Source organism: Anas acuta, chromosome 6 (genome assembly GCF_963932015.1).
Source record: "Anas acuta chromosome 6, bAnaAcu1.1, whole genome shotgun sequence".
Classification (NCBI taxonomy): domain Eukaryota; kingdom Metazoa; phylum Chordata; class Aves; order Anseriformes; family Anatidae; genus Anas; species Anas acuta.
This window is the reverse complement of record NC_088984.1, coordinates 1972526-1997742: the sequence shown is the minus strand read 5'-3', so window position 1 is coordinate 1997742 and position 25217 is coordinate 1972526. Positions and strand designations below refer to the sequence as shown.

General features: G+C 38.3%; 1 protein-coding gene across 50 annotated transcripts in view; it reads right to left on the bottom strand.

The window, feature by feature from the left end:
- The window catches only part of NEB (nebulin), a 126520-nt gene that overhangs the window by 87866 nt on the left and 13437 nt on the right, over positions 1–25217 (bottom strand). For all 50 annotated transcript variants that reach the window (XM_068686938.1, XM_068686941.1, XM_068686943.1 and 47 more), the window contains exons 18-52: positions 24945–25049; positions 24744–24851; positions 23930–24241; positions 23594–23800; positions 22840–22944; positions 22367–22474; positions 21229–21540; positions 19978–20184; positions 19627–19731; positions 19043–19150; positions 18070–18381; positions 17029–17235; positions 16244–16348; positions 15975–16082; positions 15259–15570; positions 14306–14512; positions 13242–13346; positions 12309–12416; positions 11448–11759; positions 11094–11300; positions 10507–10611; positions 9487–9594; positions 8398–8709; positions 8001–8204; positions 7414–7518; positions 6485–6592; positions 5818–6129; positions 4925–5128; positions 4476–4580; positions 4270–4377; positions 2911–3222; positions 2018–2221; positions 1569–1673; positions 1363–1470; positions 20–331 (exon numbers count right to left, since the gene is read on the bottom strand). In XM_068686938.1, the coding sequence (XP_068543039.1) occupies positions 20–331; positions 1363–1470; positions 1569–1673; positions 2018–2221; positions 2911–3222; positions 4270–4377; positions 4476–4580; positions 4925–5128; positions 5818–6129; positions 6485–6592; positions 7414–7518; positions 8001–8204; positions 8398–8709; positions 9487–9594; positions 10507–10611; positions 11094–11300; positions 11448–11759; positions 12309–12416; positions 13242–13346; positions 14306–14512; positions 15259–15570; positions 15975–16082; positions 16244–16348; positions 17029–17235; positions 18070–18381; positions 19043–19150; positions 19627–19731; positions 19978–20184; positions 21229–21540; positions 22367–22474; positions 22840–22944; positions 23594–23800; positions 23930–24241; positions 24744–24851; positions 24945–25049 (6372 nt within the window). The remainder of the gene's footprint in view (positions 1–19; positions 332–1362; positions 1471–1568; positions 1674–2017; positions 2222–2910; positions 3223–4269; positions 4378–4475; positions 4581–4924; positions 5129–5817; positions 6130–6484; positions 6593–7413; positions 7519–8000; positions 8205–8397; positions 8710–9486; positions 9595–10506; positions 10612–11093; positions 11301–11447; positions 11760–12308; positions 12417–13241; positions 13347–14305; positions 14513–15258; positions 15571–15974; positions 16083–16243; positions 16349–17028; positions 17236–18069; positions 18382–19042; positions 19151–19626; positions 19732–19977; positions 20185–21228; positions 21541–22366; positions 22475–22839; positions 22945–23593; positions 23801–23929; positions 24242–24743; positions 24852–24944; positions 25050–25217) is intronic.

The following is a 25217-nucleotide window of genomic DNA, read 5'->3' as shown; positions in this document are numbered from 1 at the left end:
CCAGTCAAGAACAACTTACATCACTCTGAAGGTCGTACACTTTCCTGGCTTGCACAACATCGTTCTGGTCCGGCAGACACGTCCACCGATGCAGAGGATGCTTGTAATCAATGTCGCTGACCAGCTCCTGACACTTCTTGGCCAGCACCACACCCAGCATGTCCACGGGGCTGCTGAAGTGCGTCTTTGACTTCTCAAAGGCTTTCTTGTACTCCCTGTCACTCTGGATCTTCGCTACGTGCATCGACCACATCATCTTGGGATCATCCTCTATGTTTCGCGCTCCAATGTGGTGGCCAAGCTGCTTGCGATAACCTTCCTTATACTTGTACTGTGGGATTAAAGAAGCTCAGTAAGTTTACGCTCAGCCCTCCTTCTTCCTCTCAGCTTTATTCTGGAGCAACTCCTGTGAAAAGCGCTTTGCTAATGCAGCCTGGCAAGATCACCAGGGGAACAGGCACCCAAGCACAATGTACCCCACAGTGGGCTACACCTCCAATACACCCCAGGCCTGCACCAAGGCACTGGAGCCACACAGAAGCCTGGACAGCAACACCAACCAAGCCAGCTCAGGAACCAGGAGAAATTTGCTTGTGAGGACAGCAGCTCCACTCTACCCAAGGAGCCCCACTGAGAGGCCAGCTCAGCAACTGGGGTCATAAACAGGACAAACCCCACCAGACTGCTCCAGCAGGCAACCTGGCCTTCATCCTGTACTGCCCTGTGTGTACTTCCCCACGCAGCTGACACCCTCTGCAGCACCAGGATCTCCTCGCAGTGCGGAGGACTCTTATTCTCCCAGCTCAGTGTGTCCTAAGCTACAGGCCACTGGCTGCTTAAGCTTCGGCAGTGACAGGGAACTGCACTGCGCTTTTCCCTCCCCCACTTCCAAAATGCCCAGGAAGCCTGAGCACAGATTGAGCTCATCTTCCAGGACTAACAGAACAAAACTAAACTACAGAACATCTCACAAGAGACTAAATACAGCCCCTGCACCCAAAAATCAGACTCTGCAACACCAGATGGGACAAAGTAACGATGACCTGAGAGTTACTGCACTGTCCCAGTCCACACAGAAATGATCAATGTCCCCTTCATATCACAAAACTTGCTTTGGGTTTTCTTTTCAAAGGTCCACCTCATCGGGATAGCTGCCGCAGCAGGGGAGTACATAACAGCCGTATTGACATAGTGGCATTACTGAACCTCAGGCACCAACACCTTTACTGACTACCTGAGAGGTAATGACAGGTACGTGCTCTGTGGTCTACACGCATCTAAGTTTGCAGTCCCTGGTCTTAAGCTGCAAGCACAGAGAAACTGTCATGGAGGTTGAGCCACCAAGGCCTCCTGTGTACTTACATCACTGGCAATATCCCTGGAAGCTTTAGCAGACTTGATAGGAATGGCATCTGCCCGGAGGTCATAGCCCTTTTTCTTCTCTTCCTCCATTGCAAGCCTGTACAGTTTCTGAAAGACAAACAAGCGTTCCCAAGTGACCCCAACAACACTCCTTTCTGCACTACCTCTGCCCATGGATGGACACAGAGCCCACAAGAACCACCTACCTCACTGACGTTCTGCTGGTTCTGCTGGGCCAGCAAAATACCAGGCGTATCTGGCATAATGTGGATGCTGGTTTTGTCTTTCTCCCAGGCTGATATATACGCACGCTGAAAAGGTGAGCACAACGTGAAAGATCATGCAAGCACAGGGAAACAAGCACAGAAACTAAACCAGCTCAGCGGGGCCTCTACCAGCCTCTAGGTCTCAACAGACTTAGGCACTTTCATTTCCCCAAGACTTTTAAAGTCTCACCCTTTTCTTTTCTGCACCACACCCAATCTCTGCTCCAGTTACACAGAACAGATATGGAGCTAAAACAAGGAACACAAATCCCCCGAGCAGGAGGAAACAACACCCCTCCAGCAAAAGCCTGGCACCAGAGAGAGAAGAGCTCTAGAGCCCTGCTAGAGGCACTCCTTTCCCTCAGGCTGAAAACACAAGGGAATCTCACTTGGTTCATGATATCAGAGTTGTGCTTCGCCAGAACCATAGGCATAGAGTCAGGAATGCTCGTGAACTTGATGGTGTCCGGGTGCTGACGATACTTCTTCTCACTCAGGATCTGGCTCGCCCTCTTGTTCTTCTCATCGTCCAGTGAACCACTTGGGGACCAGCCAATGCCCCTCAGCCACAGAAGGTCCGACTTGTACACGTTCTGAGATAACAAGCAAGGACACAAACAGCTCAGCAACAACCTCAGTGTGCGCAAGCACCCCTCCTAGCAAGGGAATCTCCACCTGACAATGCACATTCCCCTCGGTCAACCCACCAGACAGCACCAAGGAGCTCCCATGCAGCTTGGCTCCCATTACCCCAAGGAGGTGTAGGCTCCATGTGCCTGCACCACCACAAGCAGGTGCCCAGAAACTGACAGAGCTCTCTTCAACCATCTTCTGTGCAAAAGCCTTGGTAGGCAAAAGGGTCAAAGATCTGCCCCATCCAGTAACCTCCAGCTGACAGAGGCACAGAAAAGGAACCCTTACACCCCACCGCCTGATGTTCTTTATACCACTCCAGCTTGTGTTTGCCCAGCACTTGTGATTCAAAAGGAAAATTTTGATTCCTTTGCCCTTCCCCTTACAGAATGAACTTCAGTCACATGCAGAAACCATTCCCTCCACAGTGTCAGAGCAAGACACAGCTCTTCTGTGATCATAAATTACGATGCCACACAAATTTCTGCCTCTCCAGTACAAAAAACAACCACTCAGCATGTCGGTATGGCCACAACACCCTCTCACACAATAGCAAAGGTTTATGGTCCACAACTGCATTTCCCCAACAGTGGAACAGAACTCAAGGAGGACAGCCCATTTGTCACACATCCAGTCAAGAACAACTTACATCGCTCTGAAGGTCGTACACTTTCCTGGCTTGCACAACATCGTTCTGGTCCGGCAGACACGTCCACCGATGCAGAGGATGCTTGTAATCAATGTCGCTGACCAGCTCCTGACACTTCTTGGCCAACACCACACCCAGCATGTCCACGGGGCTGCTGAAGTGCGTCTTTGACTTCTCAAAGGCTTTCTTGTACTCCCTGTCACTCTGGATCTTCGCTACGTGCATCGACCACATCATCTTGGGATCATCCTCTATGTTTCGCGCTCCAATGTGGTGGCCAAGCTGCTTGCGATAACCTTCCTTATACTTGTACTGTGGGATTAAAGAAGCTCAGTAAGTTTACGCTCAGCCCTTCTTCTTCGTCTCAGCTTTATTCTGGAGCAACTCCTGTGAAAAGCGCTTTGCTAATGGAGCCTGGCAAGATCACCAGGGGAACAGGCACTCAAGCACAATGTACCCCACAGTGAGCTACACCTCCAATACACCCCAGGCCTGCACTGAGGCACTGGAGCCACACAGAAGCCTGGACAGTAACCCCAACCAAGCCAGCTCAGGAACCAGGAGCAATTTGCTTGTGCAAACAGCAGTTCCACACTACCCAAGGAGCCCCACTGAGAGGCCAGTTCAGCAGCTACGGTCAAAAATGGGACAAAACCCACCAGACTGCTCCAGCAGGCAACCTGGCCTTCATCCTGTCCTGCCCTCTATGCTCTCAACCACACAGCCCCCAGCAGCTGACACACTCCTCTGCATCATGCTCTCCTCACAGTGCGGAGGACTCTTATTCTCCCAGCTCAGTGTGTCAGCTGCAGGCCACTGGCTGATTAAGCTTGGGCAGTGACAGGGAACTACACTGCACTTTTCCCTCCCCCACTTCCAAAATGCCCAGGAAGCCTGAGCACAGATTGAGCTCGCCTTCCAGGACTAACAAAACAAACCTAAACTACAGAATGTCTCGAGAGAGAGTAAATTCAGCCCCTGCACAGCTGCACCTGGAGATGATACTCTGCAACACCAGCTGGGACAAAGTAATGATGGCATGACAGCGTCTGCACTGTCCCTGTCTACACAGAAATGATCAATATCCCCGTCATATCACAAAACTTGCTTTGGGTTTTCTTTTCAAAGGTCCACCTCATCAGGGTAGCTGCAGGCAGCAGGGGAGTGTGTAACAGCCATATTGACAGAGTGGCCTTACTGAACCTCAGGCAACAACACCTTTACTGACTACCTGAGAGGTAATGACAGGTACATGCTCTGTGGTCTACACGCATCTAAGTTTGCAGTCCCTGGTCTTAAGCTGCAAGCACAGAGAAACTGTCCTGGAGGGTGAGCCACCAAGGCCTCCTGTGTACTTACATCACTGGCAATATCCCTGGAAGCTTTAGCAGACTTGATAGGAATGGCATCTGCCCGGAGGTCATAGCCCTTTTTCTTCTCTTCCTCCATTGCAAGCCTGTACAGTTTCTGAAAGACAAACAAGTGTTCCCAAGTGACCTCAACAACACTCCTTTCTGCAGCGCCTCTGCCCACAAATGGACACCGAGCCCACAAGAACCACCTACCTCACTGACGTTCTGCTGGTTCTGCTGGGCCAGCAAAATACCAGGCGTATCTGGCATAATGTGGATGCTGGTTTTGTCTTTCTCCCAGGCTGATGTATACGCACGCTGAAAAGGTGAGCACAACGTGAAAGATCATGCAAGCACAGGGAAACAAGCACAGAAACTAAACCAGCTCAACGGGGCCTCTACCAGCCTCTAGGTCTCAACAGACTTAGGCACTTTCATTTCCCCAAGACTTTTAAAGTCTCACCCTTTTCTTTTCTGCACCACACCCAATCTCTGCTCCAATTACACAAAACAGATATTGAGCTAAAACAAGGAACACAAATCCCCCAAGCAGGAGGAAACAACACCCCTCCAGCAAAAGCCTGGCACCAGAGAGAGAAGAGCTCTAGAGCCCTGCTAGAGGCACTCCTTTCCCTCAGGCTGAAAACACAAGGGAATCTCACTTGGTTCATGATATCAGAGTTGTGCTTCGCCAGAACCATAGGCATAGAGTCAGGAATGCTCGTGAACTTGATGGTGTCCGGGTGCTGACGATACTTCTTCTCACTCAGGATCTGGCTCGCCCTCTTGTTCTTCTCATCGTCCAGCGAACCACTTGGGGACCAGCCAATGCCCCTCAGCCACAGAAGGTCCGACTTGTACACGTTCTGAGATAACAAGCAAGGACACAAACAGCTCAGCAACAACCTCAGTGTGCGCAAGCACCCCTCCTAGCAAGGGAATCTCCACCTGACAATGCACATTCCCCTCGGTCAACCCACCAGACAGCACCAAGGAGCTCCCATGCAGCTTGGCTCCCATTACCCCAAGGAGGTGTAGGCTCCATGTGCCTGCACCACCACAAGCAGGTGCCCAGAAACTGACAGAGCTCTCTTCAACCATCTTCTGTGCAAAAGCCTTGGTAGGCAAAAGGGTCAAAGATCTGCCCCATCCAGTAACCTCCAGCTGACAGAGGCACAGAAAAGGAACCCTTACACCCCACCGCCTGATGTTCTTTATACCACTCCAGCTTGTGTTTGCCCAGCACTTGTGATTCAAAAGGAAAATTTTGATTCCTTTGCCCTTCCCCTTACAGAATGAACTTCAGTCACATGCAGAAACCATTCCCTCCACAGTGTCAGAGCAAGACACAGCTCTTCTGTGATCATAAATTACGATGCCACACAAATTTCTGCCTCTCCAGTACAAAAAACAACCACTCAGCATGTCGGTATGGCCACAACACCCTCTCACACAATAGCAAAGGTTTATGGTCCACAACTGCATTTCCCCAACAGTGGAACAGAACTCAAGGAGGACAGCCCATTTGTCACACATCCAGTCAAGAACAACTTACATCGCTCTGAAGGTCGTACACTTTCCTGGCTTGCACAACATCGTTCTGGTCCGGCAGACACGTCCACCGATGCAGAGGATGCTTGTAATCAATGTCGCTGACCAGCTCCTGACACTTCTTGGCCAACACCACACCCAGCATGTCCACAGGGCTGCTGAAGTGCGTCTTTGACTTCTCAAAGGCTTTCTTGTACTCCCTGTCACTCTGGATCTTCGCTACGTGCATCGACCACATCATCTTGGGATCATCCTCTATGTTTCGCGCTCCAATGTGGTGGCCAAGCTGCTTCCGGTACGCCGTTTTATATTGGTACTAGTTGAATAGAGAAACCACCTTGTTTTAAAGAAGTACCTAACAATTCTGTTTTGTTAGTAGACTAGCTAATTTTTGAACTGAGCTGTATTAGAAAAATATATCACAGTTTTTGGCTATATTTTTAGCATTTTTATTTTATTTCTAGAACCTATTAAGTTCATTTCTATGGTTACATTCTTTCTATTTGTAAACTATTTTAATGAATTCTATTAACTTTGCACAATAAAGAGTTACACAGTCTCTTTCTTGGGTGAGGAGCAATGTAAGTGTTAAAATGTTAGATCTCCTCCTATTAAAGGGAAATGTCTACCTGCTCAATGCCACACTGTTATTTTCACTTGGTAGGACTTACCTCACTAGCTATGTCTCTGGATGCCTTTGCTGACTTGAGAGGTATAGCATCAGGAGGAAGATCATAGCCTTTCCTCTTCAGCTCTTCATATCCTAACTTGTAATGTTTCTGTTGGAGAAGATTTCAAAGTAATTATTGCATATAAAGCTCTGGAGTGTTTTTCAATATGTAAAAAAGATCACCTTTCCTATACAATATGGTAATTTTATTCCTTTGATTATTGAAAAAGAAGTATGAGATTCCAAGTGCAGTTTCATTAATCAAATAAAATCCCATACCTTACTTCTAATAATGTGTATTTTGTAACTGATTATATAAAGTATATAAAAATAACTACCTGCAACTTCTCTGATGAACTCATCTGAGACCAAAACTTTTATTTTACTGGAAATATTAAACTAAATGAAGATTTGTCTTCTACAGAGGTGAATAATACAACCCTGTGATTTGTTACACCTAATTTTAATCACAATTATTTGTCTTCTTAATTTCTTATGATAAAGCTGCTGACGTTTTACATTTTGCACCTAACCTATATTTGTTCCATTGTAACCAGGAATTTGATGTAATGTAATCCTAAGAAATTCTAAAAATGTAGTTTGATATAATCAGACTTTTAAGTAAACAACCAGCTTACTGAAAAGTCCTGAATACATATCTAAAATGTTAATATAATTGGTAGGGATGAAAGAGAAAACACCAAACTTGCACTTAGTATTTTCTTGGTATTTTTTTTCTAGCAACTCCACTTCCACATTAGAATCTAGCAATTTACTTGGGCTTCCCAGTGCATAACAATTTTCACAGGAAAAGATTACAGGTGTGCTTACAACCATGAGATTTGTAGAAATACTCTATTTCATTTTAAACTAAAGCTATAAAGAGTAAATCCAAATTTCATAAAAGAAATATTGTAGAGACACACTTACATCACTTGTGTTGATTAAGTTTGATTTAGCCAGTAAAATTTCAGGAGTATCAGGCATGATGTGAACCTGAGTCTTGTCCTTGTCCCAGGCTTGTCTATAGAGTATCTGAAAAGAGACACAAACAGAAATATCTTGTCTGATAAAAGGCTCACATGTTTGGCAGTGAATTCATCTTAATTTTTCTCAACAATTGCAAAGCAAAGATGTACCATGCAAGCATGTGTGATCAATGCAAGATATTTAAATAAAATAATACACCAACTTCTTACTTAAATACCTTTTTTCCCTCTTTACATCTACGAATGCTCAACAAGGCAGCATTATGCCATTATGGTTGCATACTATGTAGTAAGGGGTATATTTGCAGTTTACTGAATAAATTGTATAGCCCTAAAGACCTTAATCTCCTGAATAAGGCATAATACTTATTGACAACTGAGCAGTAAGGCACAGATTGCAAACATCTGATATTTTTATACTTTATATTTTTATAATCACATTCTGGTATGGTGAGTTTTTCCAACAAATTAATACTAACTTATTCCTACATTTATGAATCACATGCACTTGTTCCAGAGGCAACTTACATCACTTCTATTTTTAGCATTAGATTTTGCTAAAACGATATTCATGGCATCTGGGATACTTGTGAACTTAATAGTATCTGGGTGCTGCCGGTACTTCTTTTCACTCAAAATTTCAGAAGCTTTCTTGTTCTTTTCAGATTCCAAAGATCCCAAAGGACTCCATCCAAGGCCTCTGAGCCACTGTAGATCTGACTTATATAGATTCTGTTAAGGAAAAAAATCAAAATCATAGTAGGTTCTTTCACTGTTCATGTATTAAACCATATTAAAAGACTAACTGGCATGTTAACTTCAGTCTGATCTATACTGACATGAAAAGAGAGTTATTACAGAAACTTTTCCATAAGTAGTAAATATCTTACAAAAACTGAATGAATGAGATCCAGCAGAAGCTTACATCACTCTGTAGTTCATAGACCCTCTTTGCTTGAGTGACATCGTTCTGGTCTGGTAGACAAGTCCAGCGGTGTAGCATCCGTTTGTAGTCAATATCACTAACCAATTCCTGACATTTCTTAGCCAGAAGGAAGCCCAACATATCCACGGGCATGTTGAACTTTGTCTTCCACTTCTCAAAATCTTTCTTATACTCCCTCTCACTCTGCATCTTAGCTACTTGCATAGACCACAACATCTTAGGATCATCCTGTAAGCTGCGGAATCCAATGTGATGTCCCTGTTGCTTGCGGTAACCTTCTTTGTACTTGTACTAAAATTAAAAAGATTGCATTATTGAAATTGCAGTAAGAATCAGGCAGTGGTAAAATAAATAAGGCAAATATATTCACTCAGTTCAATGTTCCTCATTTCTAATGAAACGAGCAACTTGCTATAGCATCTCATGTAAAGGTTTAGTAGCCCCCTGATTCATGTGCATCACTTGGTGTCTGTGAATGCTTTCCCTGAGAATAAACAGAGTCTCCTGGAGAGGAAGAGGGAATAGCTCTAACAGTGGTCTCCTGTGCCATTTGATTTATACAGTTACACAACTCCCAAAGGCTGTCACATTGCAATATTTTGATGAATAAAATAATCAGCTTAAGCATTTCCAATGATTAATGAAATCTGTTCCATAAATACAGAAGTTAATAATAGCAAGTTAAGTTAATAATAGCAAGTTACAGAAAATAATAGAAATATATGTGTCACCATATCTACTTTGGAGTTGTAAAGAGGATTCCTAAGTATAGGCACTGGGATCAGCTAACTGGACTAAATTGCTGCTGCTCAGAAAATGTAACATTCAGAAGAGCAGACAACCCAGTTTAAATTGCTTTGTATGGTTAGCCACTTCAAGGATGGACTTTGGAATTGCTAAGACCTAAGAACAATTCTCCTTCAAGCCTTTTCTTCAAAAAAGAAACTGACAAAAGCAAATCAGGAAAGTGTTTCTTCATCAATTTTGCTTGTTTACTCCAAGACACACCTTAGCATATAGGGGTGCACAAAGAACTGCAATTCAGACTGAATTAGAAATGCTGCTTACGTCACTTGCAATGTCCCTTGATGCTTTGGCAGCTTTCACTGAAATGGCTTCAGGTGTGAGGTCATAGCCCTTCTTTATCATTTCCTCCCAGCCAAGCTTGTACAGTTTCTAAAATTGAAAACAACTTTAATTAAAAAGCCTTAGTAATACATATATTACCTTCCACTTAGATATGCTAGTGATCCATATTACCTAATTCTGGTTACCTCAAAAGCTTCAGTTATGAGAGAAGTGCTACTGGAATGGAAACTAAGAAAAGGGAAAATGTGATAGGCAAGGAAGGTAGTCTTCCAAGTCTTAGGCCAGTGACTAAATAGCTTTTATTTACTGCAGCACTTTCCTATCACAGCTTATCTTTAGGACTTGAAACATAACTGGGAAAATTGAAATCTGTACATCTGGGATAACTGAAAACTTTTTAACGGGCCTAACATAATTTTAGTTAATAAGGCTGTAAAGTAGTTATTTAATAGTCAATTCAGTTCAGGCACAATTGATTTAAAGTTCCAGCCCTAGCATGCTGAAAATTTGCCTCTGAGCAACCATGCAAAGCAAAATCTAATTGCTTTAAATAGCAAAATTTCTGATATTTAAAAGCTGAAAGAAAAGTTCAAATCACTACATGTAATTATTTTCTTATATATAAAGTTACAAATATACCCAATGAACTTATAATTTTATAATAAGGAATTTGTAACACGATTGATTTCGCTATAGTATGGACTTCACACTTCCAGAGGTCAAAAATAGAAGTCACATTTTCCATATATTTTGCTATAATTTAAACTGTAACTTTGCTACCTTGAAGATGGTAACAATTGCTACTCTGAATATATATTATATATATTATATATATTGCTACTGTCTCACAGCAAAATTCTTGCCTGTGTTCTAAAACCTCTCTTCCATTTTTTCCAACCTTTATCAATTAATTTTTATTTTGAAATAGGAAGGATCCTTTAAATTTGAAGAAAATAGATACTAATTTGAAATTTAATAGAAAGCATGAAAAAGTACTACCTGACTGTAGTTCGCCTTGTTCTGTTTTGCTTGTAGAATATCTGGTGTATCCGGCATCACATGAACTTGAGTTTTATCCTTCTCCCAAGCTTGAGTATAAGCATGCTATTGAAAAAAAGTAACATCAGCTGTATTAGTATAAATGACAAAGGATGGTTCTTTCAAGGTTTTCACCTTTCTGTTTGTGCACTTTGCCTATGGATGGGTAAAAAGCATAAGATGCCAACTTAGATTTATTTTACTATGTAATGAACTACCCCAGAATGAGCTGAATTATGATCCAGTCCCGCTTCAAATGAGGTCTACCTACCAAGATTTTCAGGACCAATGATTTCTATGTAAGAGTGAGAAAAATAGATGTTGAAGAAGTAGTTATGAAAAAAATGAGGTAAGATTTATGTAACCAATGCCACTTGTCAGTAAATGAGTGTTTCAATTAAGAAAAAAAAATGAAAAAGGAGAAATCTGTGACAGTTGTTTTTCCCAGGGAAACACTGCTACATAAAAGTGGTGACAGAGATTTATACAGCATTTATTAATTTGGATTATATTTGAGTGCCTGACTAATTTTCCCCATAAATACTCACTTTATTCATTATATCTGCATTATGCTTTGCAAGGACCATGTCCATGTCATCATTTTGTTTTGTAAAATGGAACATGCTGGGATGCTGGCGGTATTTCCGGTCACTTGCAATTTCTGTAGCTTTCTTAGATTTCTCCACATCCAGAGAACCAGCAGGACTCCAGCCAATACCCTTGAACCATTCATTGTAATCCTGCTTGTATTCATTCTGCAAATCAGGACACAAAAGGAAAGTTTACAATTTATAAACGGTTCACACTAAATAATTCTGTTCTTTCCAAAACACAGCCATAATGAGAAGAGAGGAAAACACATACAGCTGTGAATGACAGTCAGAAAGAAAAGAGAAACTTACATTACTTTGTATCTGATTCATGTTTCTGTACAGTTCAAAACTCATTGCATCTGGTAGAAGCATATACTGGTGTATCAGTCGTTTGTAGTTTGTATTGGTTACACGATCTTGTGCTTCCTTAGCTGCCACGATACTGAGTGCATCAGAAGGTGTTTGGTAATGCGTCTTGCCCATCTCATAGGCTTTCTTGTATTCACGATCAGACTGCATCTTAGCCACTTGCATATAATGGACAAGTTTGGGATCATCCTGAAGGCTGCGGAAGCCTACAAGCTTTCCCTTGTCTTTTTCATAACCTAATTTGTATTTATACTGTGCAGAGAACAGAGACAGAAATATTAGTTTTACTTTATTTGTTTAACAAGCAATGTCTCTCTTGTAAAGGGAAAAAGTAAATTAAAGTAAGATTTTTACATTATTAAATAAAGTGGTGCAATCAATACACCAGAAGGAAGGGAAGCCATCCAAAGGGGCCTGGACAAGCTAGAGAAGTGGGCCCACGTGAACCTAATAAAATTCAACAAGTCTATGTGCAAAGTGCTGCACCTGGGCTGGGGCAATATCACATTTATAAAATATACAAGCACTAGAACAGTAAGAAATGAACAGCGTTTGTTTTTTGTTTTTTGTTTGTTTTTTTTTCCCCAGGAAGAGTCCCTCATTTATCTCCTAATCCTTGTAATGGAGAAATTCTTCTTTAACTGTGTGAGAAAAATTATTAGAATATATGCTGAATACGCCAGTTATTTACAAACAAGAAAATAAATAGACCTCACACACTTAGCATATAAAATTGAGCTGTGTTAAGAAAAGAATGTTTTATAATGTCTGAAATTGATTGTTTATCTTTTCAGAACTTACATCACTAGCAATGTCCCTAGAAGCTCTGGCAGCTTTAATAGGGATAGCATCAGCTCTGAGATCATACCCTTTCTTCCTGGTTTCTTCAAAAGAAAGTCTGTACATTTTCTGTGAAAAGAAAAAAAAGACCCATCCTTAAAAAAAAAAAAAAAAAAAACACAAAACTGTATACATTTTATATGTCAACTTGAAACACAGACTATTCATATGTTTAATACCCCTTGAATAGCTGTTTATGCCATTCAGGCTCACAAAGAGATGAATTCACCTTCAGAATTAACTTCAGTCCTAATATTTATACACCAATGCAGCTGAACTGCACTATAATCAACAACAATAACCTAAAAAAAAAGACCAAGTATTTGCACTTGTTTCCCACATGCACAAATACTGGTGAAAAGTTGCATCTAAAAATTAGATGTCTATTTACATGCACATAAAGATGTGCACAATTACAACCAACTCTTTATTTAGCATATGCAGATTTAACAACCAGCTACTGAGAAACCGTCTATGATATCATGTTACATAAAGAATAGGTTCAACCTGCAAGACAGAATTTTGAATGTAGTACAAAACATATATTAGGAAATAAAATAAATGCAGTAACAAACATGGTTAGTGCTCAAACTCTATTATTTTGTTAATAACTACTATATTTTAATGACCTACATGAATACTTCATAATCTATCCATAAACATTGTGGCTTCTTCTTGACAACTTTCAGTATGTAATCTCAAAGAAGGAAGGGGGTGGGAAAGAAAAATAAATTGCTTATTGTGAAACTAATACAGGTTAGCCAACTGAGAATTAGGGAGAGTTTCCTATGATGTTATTTCACATATTATTCCTAATAAAAAAACAAAACAAAACAAAGCAAAGCAAAACAAAAAAAACAAGTGCAACCTCTTAGCCTTAGAAACAGTACTCACATCACTTAAATTAAATGCATTAGCTTTTGCTAAAGCAATCTGTGGAATATCTGGTGTGATGTGAACTTTCTTTTTGTCTTCTTCCCATGCTTGTTTGTATTGGTGCTGGAGGGACAAAGGAAAAAACATGTCAACGTACAAAAAAATAAATAAATAAATAAAACAATATTTTTAGTATTAAATTGTCACCCTTTTAAATACAATCTTTTTTTACAGTGATGCAACTCCTAATATGGTAAGACCATTTGTACTTTTATTTTACTGTTTAAAAGCAATGTGAATCAGAAATAGCTCTTATGAAGTTAATTGTGCAAGTCTAAAATAAAAGTTGAACCAATATCAATCTTGCTACAGTATTTTATTGGTTGTCTCTTGCCCAGCAGCATGTTCAAGCACATTCAACAGCAGAAAACAACAGATATCAAAGTCAGAAGGTAGAAGAAAAAGAAGTGTTAGAAGAGTAGGTTGTCCACCTTGTCTGAGGTGGAAGATTATTAGCTTATCTCATAGAAAGTAAGTAGCAATTGAGAGAGGTAACAAAGGTTTTCTTAGAGGAATTAAAGCTAAGAAAAAAATAAAATTCTGATGATCACTGCATCTCCAATGCATGTGAACACTAGACATTTCTGAAAAGCAGCAGCAGATTCTATCAGTTCAGGAGAAGAACCAGGAAATAAATAGCTCATTACAAGAACATTCATATCATGCTGTAATTCCACATTGATGTAACAGGCATCAGATGAAACAGGCTATATGTTTAAAAGTTTAAATGCTATTTTCAAAAGCAAATCACTCTGGTACTTTTAGCCTCTAGGGTTAAACTCATAAAAGTCTACAATCTTTTATGCTGGGTAGACCTTATGAATAAAATATTACGGTCATGTTTTGCTTTCAGGTATAGAAAGGCTCTATGAAGATGAAATACACTGACAATCAAGCATTCTCATTAGTTGCCAAAACTGAAAAATTTACACATTAGTCACCCAATAAGATTGTGTATTGTTATAAATAACTCACTTCATACTTGTGCAAATTTAGACAAGTTTTAATGAACACCTTCTTACCTCATCCATGATTTTAGCATTATTTAAAGCTAAGACCATGTTCATGGAATCCATAGGAACAGAATACTTCAGCTTGTCTGGATGCTGGCGGTATTTCTTTTCACTAACAATTTCCATTGCTTTCTTGTTCTTCTCAGCCTCCAGGGAGCCCAGTGGCATCCATCCAACACCTTTCATGCTTTCATCGTATTCTGCTCTATATTGATTCTGGAAGCAGAAAGAAAAGAAAATAATCAGATAGATGCACAAGAATATCTGGAAATCGTGATGCTTCTTCCTGTGTTTAATGAATATTAGATTTTGAATGCACTTGTTCTAAGAAGGACCAAATAATATCAAGATGTATCCAGTGTTTTCTTAGAAATGTATTTGTTACAGTACTGTCTCTATTTTATTATACTTCCCTTTATACAGTGTTCAGATCCTCCTTATGATGGATACAGATTGCTCACATAAGATTACATGCTACGGTCCTCTTGGAGAAGAGGATCAGCTGAACCACTATACCAACAGAAAAATAAATAAATGTTTTCTCTAGTCTGAACATCGCAGAAACTCTGAGAACACGGCTACATAGTTCGTTTCCCCTTTTTCTAAGAGGACATCTTCTTGGAAGTACAAGACAAAACTGCTGAAAAGTTAAGCTTTTCCTGCCTTGGCCTGAAAAAAAAGGACTTCTGCTGAAGAGTCTGATAGGGCATTTAAACATCCATTCTACTTCATAAATAAAATGGCTTATTTTTGAGCCTGAATTCTTTAGCAATAGGTTTAATTTAATATTTCAGAGTCTTAGAAATACACAAAGGCTATCCTTATTGAAAGTCTCATTTTATTTACCACATTTTAGTATGTAACTGAATTTCACTAAAAAAATTTATTTATCTTAAAGCATATTCCCATAATCTAAGGAACACTGTATTAGTAATGCAAAGGTTGAAGAGTCTCTCACTTACATCACTTTGTAACTGCATCATGTTTTTGGCTAATTCAAGACTCATAGCATCAGGTAGAACATTGTAGGTATGGATCAAGCTTTTGTAGTTTGTATTTGTAGCCACTTCCTGTGCTTTCTTGGCTGCCACAACACTGAGCATGTCAACTGGAGTATGGAAGTTAGTCTTTGCCTTCTCATAATCTTTTTTGTATTCACGATCGGATTGCATCTTAGCCACATGCATGAAGTGCACTAGCTTGGGATCATCTTCAAGGCTGCGGAACCCAATGTGCTTTCCTTTTGCTTTTTCGTAGGCTAGTTTGTACTTATACTGACAGCAGGAAAGACAAAGAGCAGGAGAAGAAAAAAAAAAAAAAAAAAAGCATGATTAAGCTCATTTCTATCTTTGAAGACAGAAAATACTGGTTCTTTTTTATTACAGAATTTCAGGCTTAGTCATTTAGACATATTTGTTCTTATAACCTCTTGAACACAGGCATATGAAGCTTAGCAGCTTGCTAAACAAAGAGCAAAAAAGCACAATTCAGTGTTATTCTACGGGAGACAAAATATGCCTGAGAGCAAGTACTACAAAGGTTTATCACATTAAGCATATAACTGAAACCCAGATTTTCCAAGATGCTTGAAAAATCACTTTTATGCATAACACAGCATTTTGGAAAGTTCTGATGGGCTCTGAAAAAATTCTGAATGCTACCAAGTAAACAAACTTACATCACTCGCAATGTCTCTGGAGGCCTTGGCTGCTTTTATTGGAATGGCATCTGTCTTCATGTCATAACCTTTCTTCTTGTCTTCCTCCCATCCGGCTTTGTATAATTTCTGATTTAAAATGTAAAAGAGAACAGGTACTCTATTATGAAGGCAGAAGTACTAAAGTACCCTACATCTGAATTCAAATATTTTCAAAAAAAATAAAAATTATAACAATTTTTGATCTATGTAACAGACACTGAATGCCCACTTTGAGCACAGTAACTCACATTACTCATTGTGATCTGGTTCACTTTAGACTGCAGAATTTCTGGAGTATCTGGCATAACATGAATGCTGGTCTTCTCTTTGTTCCATTTATCAGTGTAGAGCCTCTGCAGTTGAAAAAATGACATTTAGCTTTCAATAGGCCATGCACTCATAAAATATAAGTTTGTGTTTGTTTTGCTTATATGCAATAAATAATGTTTTACAGTACAAAGTTCCATTAGTACTATAAATAATCTCCACAATTATAACTGCAGCATGAAAATCTTATATTCCTCCTCTTTTAGTATTTCACTTGAGAAATTTGCAAAGTTTGTTTTGATAACTATTAAAAATTAAATCTAAAATTTTCAGTCTGCAGTTTTCCCTGTTTTATATATATCCTTATAAATATATATAAATATATATATCCTTGTAAAGCATAAGTGTTTGGTTTTTTTTTCATGCACCCTCTTTCCATGGCATACAAGGAATAAGGATCAGTGGTGTTCCAGATAACTAGGGACAAATTTAAAGAATTCCCATTTTCTGAGGATACTTGTAAAAACTTGACAGGATTTTAGGGTGTTTTTTCTTCAGCTCACTATTATATATAAAAAGAGCATCATTGCCAGAGTACTATACATCTGGAGAGGATATTTTTCATCACATGCACAAAAGAGAAATCTTTAATTTCTATAACCACTGAAAATTCTGACAACCTCAGTGGGAATACACCCATCGCGTGATCTTGCAAGACGAGGACCCTACCTCTGGCTCAGTCACTATCATCTGAACAAGTTCTCACCTTATTCATGGTCTTGGCATTTTGCTTAGCTAATACTTGTTCCATTGCATCGATTGGAATAGAGTACTTCAGCGTGTCTGGATGCTGGCGATATTTCTTTTCACTGAGAATCTCTGTAGCTTTTTTGGCCTTTTCTACGTCCAATGATTGAATTGGCAACCAGCCAACTCCTCTCAACCAGTTATTAAAGTCTGCTTTATATACATTCTTTTAAAAAATAAACAAGGAAAAACACAGTGAGACCAAAAAAATCAGAATGCCTGTATGAAACAAACAAACAAAGCAAAATAAAAAAACACAGATGAGGCCTTAAAACTTCTGGTTCTCAGTTAGACTATTTGAGCTTTTGGTGAGTTTTGAATTTGTCAGAGGACTACTAAAAATGCAGACTAATCTTAATACTTCGTGGGTAAAAAAAAAGTAGACTCCAATGTCACACTAGTGAAAAAGAAATGGAAATGAGTCACAGAACTTAATGGAAACTACAAAGATTTTTATAACTTAAACATGCATCCTTAGTGTGCATGGCATATGCATCTGTTGGAGGACAAATGCAGGAAGGAAAAGTGAACCAGATAAATAAATCTCAAGTCCCTAGGTATGATCCAGGTATAATCCTTAGGTATAATACAAACATGTGTAACATATAGTTTGATAAACTTAAATAAAATATACTTTCGTATAGCCATAATTTAGACACACATAACCTAAGATTTCTGAGAGTACAAGTGATAATCACAGTAGTAACATACTCCAACATACTGCAACTGCAAAAATAAAGGAATTAGCAAAACATTCATTTTCTGAGAAGTAGTTAAATATGTGGAGAAACAAAGAAAGTTGTTATTTGCTAAGTAAGTTACCTAGAACTAATCAATTATGCATATTTATGATAAACTTTGGAAAATACACAGTTCCAGACCAGACATTAACATCTCAGTCCACTGATAATATCATACAATTAATTTTCTAGCCCTAAAAGTTTAATATTTTAACAGTAATTCTGAGAAGAAAAAAATAAGCTGATTAATTGTTACGTACATCACTCTGAAGCTGCATCACATTTCTTGATAGTTCCAGATTCACAGAATCAGGCAAGAGAGTATAATTGTGAATTAGCTGTTTATAGCCCATGTTCGTAACTGCTTCTTGAGCTTTTTTGGCAGCTGTCACGCTGAACATATCCAAGGGAGTATGATATTTGGTCTTGCTGATTTCATAATCTTTCTTGTATTCACGATCTGATTGCATTTTGGCCACATTCATGTAATGAACAAGTTTAGGATCATCCTGTAGGCTGCGGTATCCAACCTGTTTGCCTTTGTCTTTCTCATATGATTCCTTGTACTTATACTACAGACAAAGCAAGAGAAATTCTTATCCACTTTGGAAACAGAAAATATACTTTTGATAATTCTAAGAAGTTGAAGTTTAAGAATTTTAAAATTGCTTTCCATTCCAAAAATTTAGAAATTATTTTTCAGACTGCACAGGATTAATTGGATTCAAAAAAAGAAGAGGGCTGCTCATCTTGACCCCTGGTATAGACATAAATCTGGATATGAAGTACAAGGCCTGTCTTGCCATTGCCTCTGCCATATTTTATTTTACTGCCATAGACTTCCAACTCTGAAGAACATTCAGATATTAATTAAAAGACCAGCGTTATGGTATGGCTTCTGTCAGATAGCATACCAAGCTTTGATGTTGTCAGTTGATTGTAGCTGCCTGAAAACAGCTACAGTGATGTATAGACAGGCAGAGGCACAGATCTCCAGCAACAAAAAATACAGAAATAGATCAATTATAACAGAAAACACTTTCTTTTTTGTTTATGAGGTTCATGTAAACATCTAAATTTGCTTATTATTTCACAGTACCATAATAATTTCAGTTCTCAGGGTTAAGTATTTCTGTATCGTTATATGCATGTAGGTATGCTCTATGGTATAATATGCTACAGAAAGCTGTAACAGTAGATTTTTGTATTCCTCCTTATGTAAATTATACTTACATCACTTGCAATATTTCGAGAAGCTTTAGCAGCAATAATCGGAATGGCATCTGGTTTCAGATCATATCCTTTGGCAATGGTTTTTTTCCAGTCTGCTTTGTAGTTCGCCTTGTAGGGAAAAAGGTACGAGATTGTAATGTCATGATATGAAATTTTAACAAAGTTGTTCAAGACTTTATTTTTATTGTATTCACGTGAATCAAAATATTGGTCTGTGCAATTGCAGGGAAAAATGTTAACACAAACAACAACTGTATTATAATAAATTCAAAGGGATCTGGACAGACTTAAGAAATGGGCCTGTGCGATCCACAAATACAGGCTGGGTGGAAAATGGTTTGAGAGCAGCCCTGAGAAGCACCTGGGGGTGCTGGCTGCTGTGAAGCTCAACATGTGTGCTTGCAGCCCAGAAAGCCAACCTTATCCTAGGCTGCATCAAAAGCAGTGTGGCCAGCAGGGTGATGGAGGGGATTCTCCCCCTCTACTCTGCTCTTTCTATATTTGATGTTATAGCATGAATATATAAAAGGTCATTTTTCTACTAAGTAAATGATAAATAAATAAATTGTCAATTATATGCTCACATCACTCAAATTGAAGGCATTGACCCTGGCTTGAATAAACTGAGGAACATCAGCATCCAGGGTATATTTGTGTTTTACTTTCTCACCCTCTTGCTTATATGTTACCTGAAAGAAAAAATAAAAATAATGTGTTAACAAGTGCAAGAGAGGTATTATTAGTGTTAATAAATAAAGACAAAGCAACAACACTTAATTCTTACCAACATATTGAATTTTTACTATTTGTACAGTTTTTAAAAACTAAAGGTTGTTTTTTTTTTCTTAGATGAAATGCCAAATAGTAACATAAAAATCATACACATAGTAAGAAATAAAATCACTATATTGCATTAGTAATGAAAAATTACTTACGTCACTCAGTTGCTTGGTATTGTGCTGAGCTAAAACCATTGGTATTGAATCTGGTATACTTGTAAATTTGATGGTGTCTGGGTGCTGACGGTATTTCTTTTCATTTAATGCATCTCCTGCCTTTTTAGCTTTTTCAACATCCAGAGAACCAAGAGGACTCCATCCAATACCCTTGAACCAGCTGTTATAATCTTGTTTGTATGCATTCTGAAGGACAGAAAGACAACATGGACCGATATTATCCCACAGAACTGTTTAAAGCAATAATCACAGAGTCTAGCAATTAAGTTCCACATTAGCAAAAAGTATTTATAAATTCTAGAAGAGAACAACAGATTTGTTTGCTTGTTTTTCTGTGATTTCATAGGGAATAAAATGAGCTGCCGTATTTTTTTCTTCCTTATTCATTTCTTATAAACAGTAACATCCCTTCAGTATTTACTAAGCTTATTTTCTCTTACCCTTGTGAAAAATTTCACAAACCTCCTCTTAATCTTTAGAAGATTAATATCTTCTCAACTATCATATGGTGATCATTTAACATGGTTTAATTTGGTCTGTGTTTCAGCAGACTTTACCAGATGTGGCCTTTTGTTTAAAGGTCCACAGAGCAGAGACTTTTTTGTCCTCCTGTAGTTCCTTCTACAGTAAAGCATGTAGAATTCACAGACCTCAAGTAAAACATCTACCCTAGATGCAGAGTGCAACCTGGTATGCTCAGTCAACCATATGAAATTGTATCTGCAAGAAGCACTAAGAAGGTCCTAAATGAAATATCTAATGCTAGAGATCTCCAGAGGATATATTCCTAATAATATCAATAACCAAATTTTGTCCACTCCTTCATGCTCAATAGATAATAGTCCAGCTACATTACCATACCTATCTCACATGAAGACAAAGCAGGGAAATTAGAAGTCTTAAAGAATAAAACAAAATTAATTTAGTTGCAAAATAAAGTCTTCTGAGAAAATGTGAATAAAAAAAAACACATTTGAATGCAATATCCCACAAATCTGGTCTTCAAAGACATGCCTACAACAAAAACCCTTTGAGCCTAACTCACCTGGAATGTATTATTTCTAAATTCTGACAGCTGATACTTAAAGCTTCTAAGGCTCTTCCCAGAGACATAAGAAAAATGGACCATTCTGGTACAGCAATGGCAACTTCCACTGAATACAAACTCATATTTTATTTTCACAGTGTGCAAGAAAACATCTATGAAATTGCAGCCACTGAAATACTTACATCACTCTGAATTTGCATCATATTCTTTGCAAGCTCAACATCCATAGCATCTGGCAGGTAAGTGTAGTGATGGATCAGATTTTTGTAGTGGGCACCAGAAGCTACATCCTGAGACTTTTTCGCAGCCTGGATACTGAACATGTCAGGAGGTGTATGATAGTTAGTCTTGGATTTCTCATAATCCTTCTTGTACTCACGCTCAGACTGAATCTTTGCTACATGCATATAGTGAACAAGCTTGGGATCATCTTGCAGGCTTCTAAAACCAACTTGTTTTCCTTTAGCCTTTTCATACGCTTCTTTATATTTATACTAGAAACAGAGGAAAGAGATAAATAAATTGTGGCATGGCTATTGACGTGTAAACTGAAAATTAAGAAAAGTTCCTGTGACTTGGAACTATGCATTGGAAATTAAAAAAAAAAGCTGCAAGCAGTTTATAAACATTAGTCTAAATGGCCTAAATGGCACACTCAGCAACTGCATCTACATCAGATTATCTTGCTCCACCATCTAAGGTAGTACAAAACAGGTTACACACATCACAGTAAGATTCATCAACATTAGCGATTCTTGAGAGAAAAGGAAAGTGTTTCCTAAGCATTCCTGTACTGAGAGGTGAATGAAAAATATTAAAACCATTGAGACCATCCTTCTGTCATTTGAAAGCAATAGCAAACAGAGTACAACTGAACAGCTTCCTCTAGTTATCTGAAACCACTGAATCACATCCCGCTTCATACAATTTGGACTACATGGCTTTCTGATTCATTTATAAGCCGTCTTTCACTGTATAACCAAAAGCATAGGAGCACATACTCCTGTGGTCTCACGGTCCATAAGTAGATGCCTATTTAGCTAATTTTCTGGAAATTTGTCACCAGATGATTGCAAGAACTACTGATTTAATTTCTTCTATGAAAATTGGTTTAAGCTGTATAGTAATATTTGCTTACCTAAAGCAAACAATTAAAAAAAGTAAGTTTTACACTAATATTTTGGGAAAGACTAAGAATCTCTTTCTCATTTTAGCAGCTCTAGTGAGACTTGCACAACATTTGAAATCTACCACATGGCCTGGAATGGATGACTTTTTTACTAAATGCCTAAAACAAGCATACCTGGAATAGATACTTACATCACTGGCGATGTTTCTTGAAGCTTTGGCTCGAGCAATTGGAATAGCATCAAGCGACACATTGTTTCCTTTAGCTATTAGATCATGATAGTCTTGTTTATAATACGCCTAAAAAAAAGAAAACCTGTCTTATTCTAGAGAACCTAATAATCATAAGAATTGCATGCAAGTCAAAGCTACACCAAATCTACTTCAGGCAAATCTTTAGAAGCAGGTACTTCTAAATGAAGCATATACTTCATTCAGTGCTTTATTACTTCTCTAGTAATTAAATTAAATTAATTAAATGATTACATAAGTACCTGGGATTTGTTTGGAAATTCAAATGATACAAAGAATGAAAAACTACATTGGTATCAGTTGATTATAAAGAACTGCAGATCAGTGAAAGAAATCTGGAATATGAGTGTATTTGCAACATATTACTTAAAATTCATTAACAATGAGTAAAACGTTTAAAAGAAGTCACTTACATCACTGACGTTAGCTGCATTGTATCTAGCTTGGATAAACTGTGGAACATCTGGGGTAAGAGTATATTTATGTTTAACTTCCTCTCCGGAAGATCTGTATAGTTTCTGTAAAATATATGATACATAAATAAATCCTTTTGTTGTACAGCTAGCCCCAACTCACTCTGGGTTTATGTTTGATTTTGTACATATACATTGCCATATACATTGCTATCTTGAAAGACTGAGACTGTACTTTTCATGCAGAATAATTGATCTTATTGATAGAAGAAATGAGTCCTAAATACTCCATGCAGTCTTTACTCAGAAACACTAAAGAGCATTGAGCCCTCCAATGGACATAAAAACACAATTCTGGAAAACATGGGATAATAACAAATGGTAGGAGAGTACAAAATAAAGCTTGCTGTTTTATAATGATAGACATATTATCATTAATCAGACATTCTGTAATTCATTCATTATTTTAGGTGGGAAAACATCAAGAACAACTTGAAAATTTTGCATCATTTCTTAAATAAAGTGCATTTAAAATGTACTTAAAATACAAATGGACAGGCTTAGGTGGTGTGAACTGAAAGAGCTGCATGACTCCATGGAGCTTGACAGTTTACTGGGAAATTACTTGGGCAAAATCAGAGTACAAAGCAAAGACAATGCACAGAAACTCTTCCAATGATTTTAAAGACAATGGTCAACTCTTCAGTAGATCCATCTCTACATTACCACAAGACCCTTTTCTTTCTCTACTTACATCATTGAGTTGAACTGTATTCTGTTTGGCTTGGACCATTACTGGAGTGTCTACCACACTTGTAAATTTAATGGTGTCTGGATGCTGACGATACTTCTTTTCATTCAAGGCATCTCCAGCTTTTTTAGCTTTTTCTACTTCTAGTGACCCAAGGGGGATCCAACCAATTCCTTTCATCCAGTTATTATAATCTGCTTTGTATGCATTCTAATAAAGAAGAAAAGGCAGTATTTAGAACTTCAGGAATGAGAAAAAACAATTCAGGGACCTTCCTGAGGCTTCACAGCTTTTGCTTGAGGCATCTCAAAAATTCTGTTCACTTAAGGTTCTACTTACATCACTCTGAATTTCCATCATGTTTTTGGTTAGCTCCACATTCATTGCATCTGGTAAGTAAGTATAGTGATGTATGAGGTTCTTGTAATTAGCATTGCTGGCAATCTCTTGAGCCTTCTTGGCACCGACAACGTTGACCATATCCAGTGGAGTATTGTACTTAGTTTTTGTTTTCTCATAATCTTTCTTGTACTCTCGCTCAGACTGCATCTTGGCTACTTTCATATAATGAACAAGTTTGGGATCATCTTCAAGGCTCTGGAAGCCAACAAGTTTACCCTTGGAAAGTTCATAGGCTTTTTTATAGTTAACCTGTTAAAATACAATAGAATCCAGAGAACATCATAAGCATATGTATAGTAAGCATAGTAACTTAGTAAAAAGTAAATTAAAAGCAAAGGTATCCTTTGTTCTCTACAAAAAGTATCCCTCATATGCAAGGATGAGTCTTTCGTCTTATTTATGATCAGACCTATAATTAAGGACAGAGAGAACTCAGGTCCATTACTCATGGAGCTCTCATTAGTGACCTACTCCAACAATTTTCCTTAATCATACTGGACTGCAAGTCAGCCTTTTCACTCAGAGAGAATTACATAAAAAGACATCCTTTTCTAAATATAATTATATAAGCACATCAATGAAGCAACAGAACACCAATTAAAAAAAAATTGTGTTAAGGCCATTAATACTCTAACAACATGCTCAAAAAAGGCAATAAAGAAGTTATGTCTCAAATATCAGTTTATCTCTCAAATATAGTTTAAGTAAACTCTTATGAATTAAATAGTTCCTTTAAGAAGGATGCACTTACATCACTGGCAGCCTGTCTAGCAGCCTTGGCAGCTCGGATAGGAATAGCATCAGATTTTAGATCATATCCTCTTGATTTTAATTCTTCCAAACCAGTTTTGTAATAGTTCTAGAAGAAAAATTGAATTTTCGAATGAACAGCTTCTAGCTAGAAGAAATTTCATGTTGGAAGTTGAATAAAGAACTCTGGAAATATACTTACATCACTAATATTGTAGGCATTAACTTTGGCCTGGATAAACTGGGGCACATCAGGAGGGAGGTGGTACTTGTGAATAATTTTTTCACCTTTGGATTTATACAGTATCTGCAAAAAACAATAAAGAAAGAAATTACCAGGACAACGTTTTTAGATAGTTAATGTTTAGTAATACTGAGTGGCACAACTCAAAGATTTTGTGCTACCTCACTCTCAAAGGAAGACAGAGATGAAATCCCAGTCCTCGCCAAGTGAATGGCATGAACTCTGCTGACT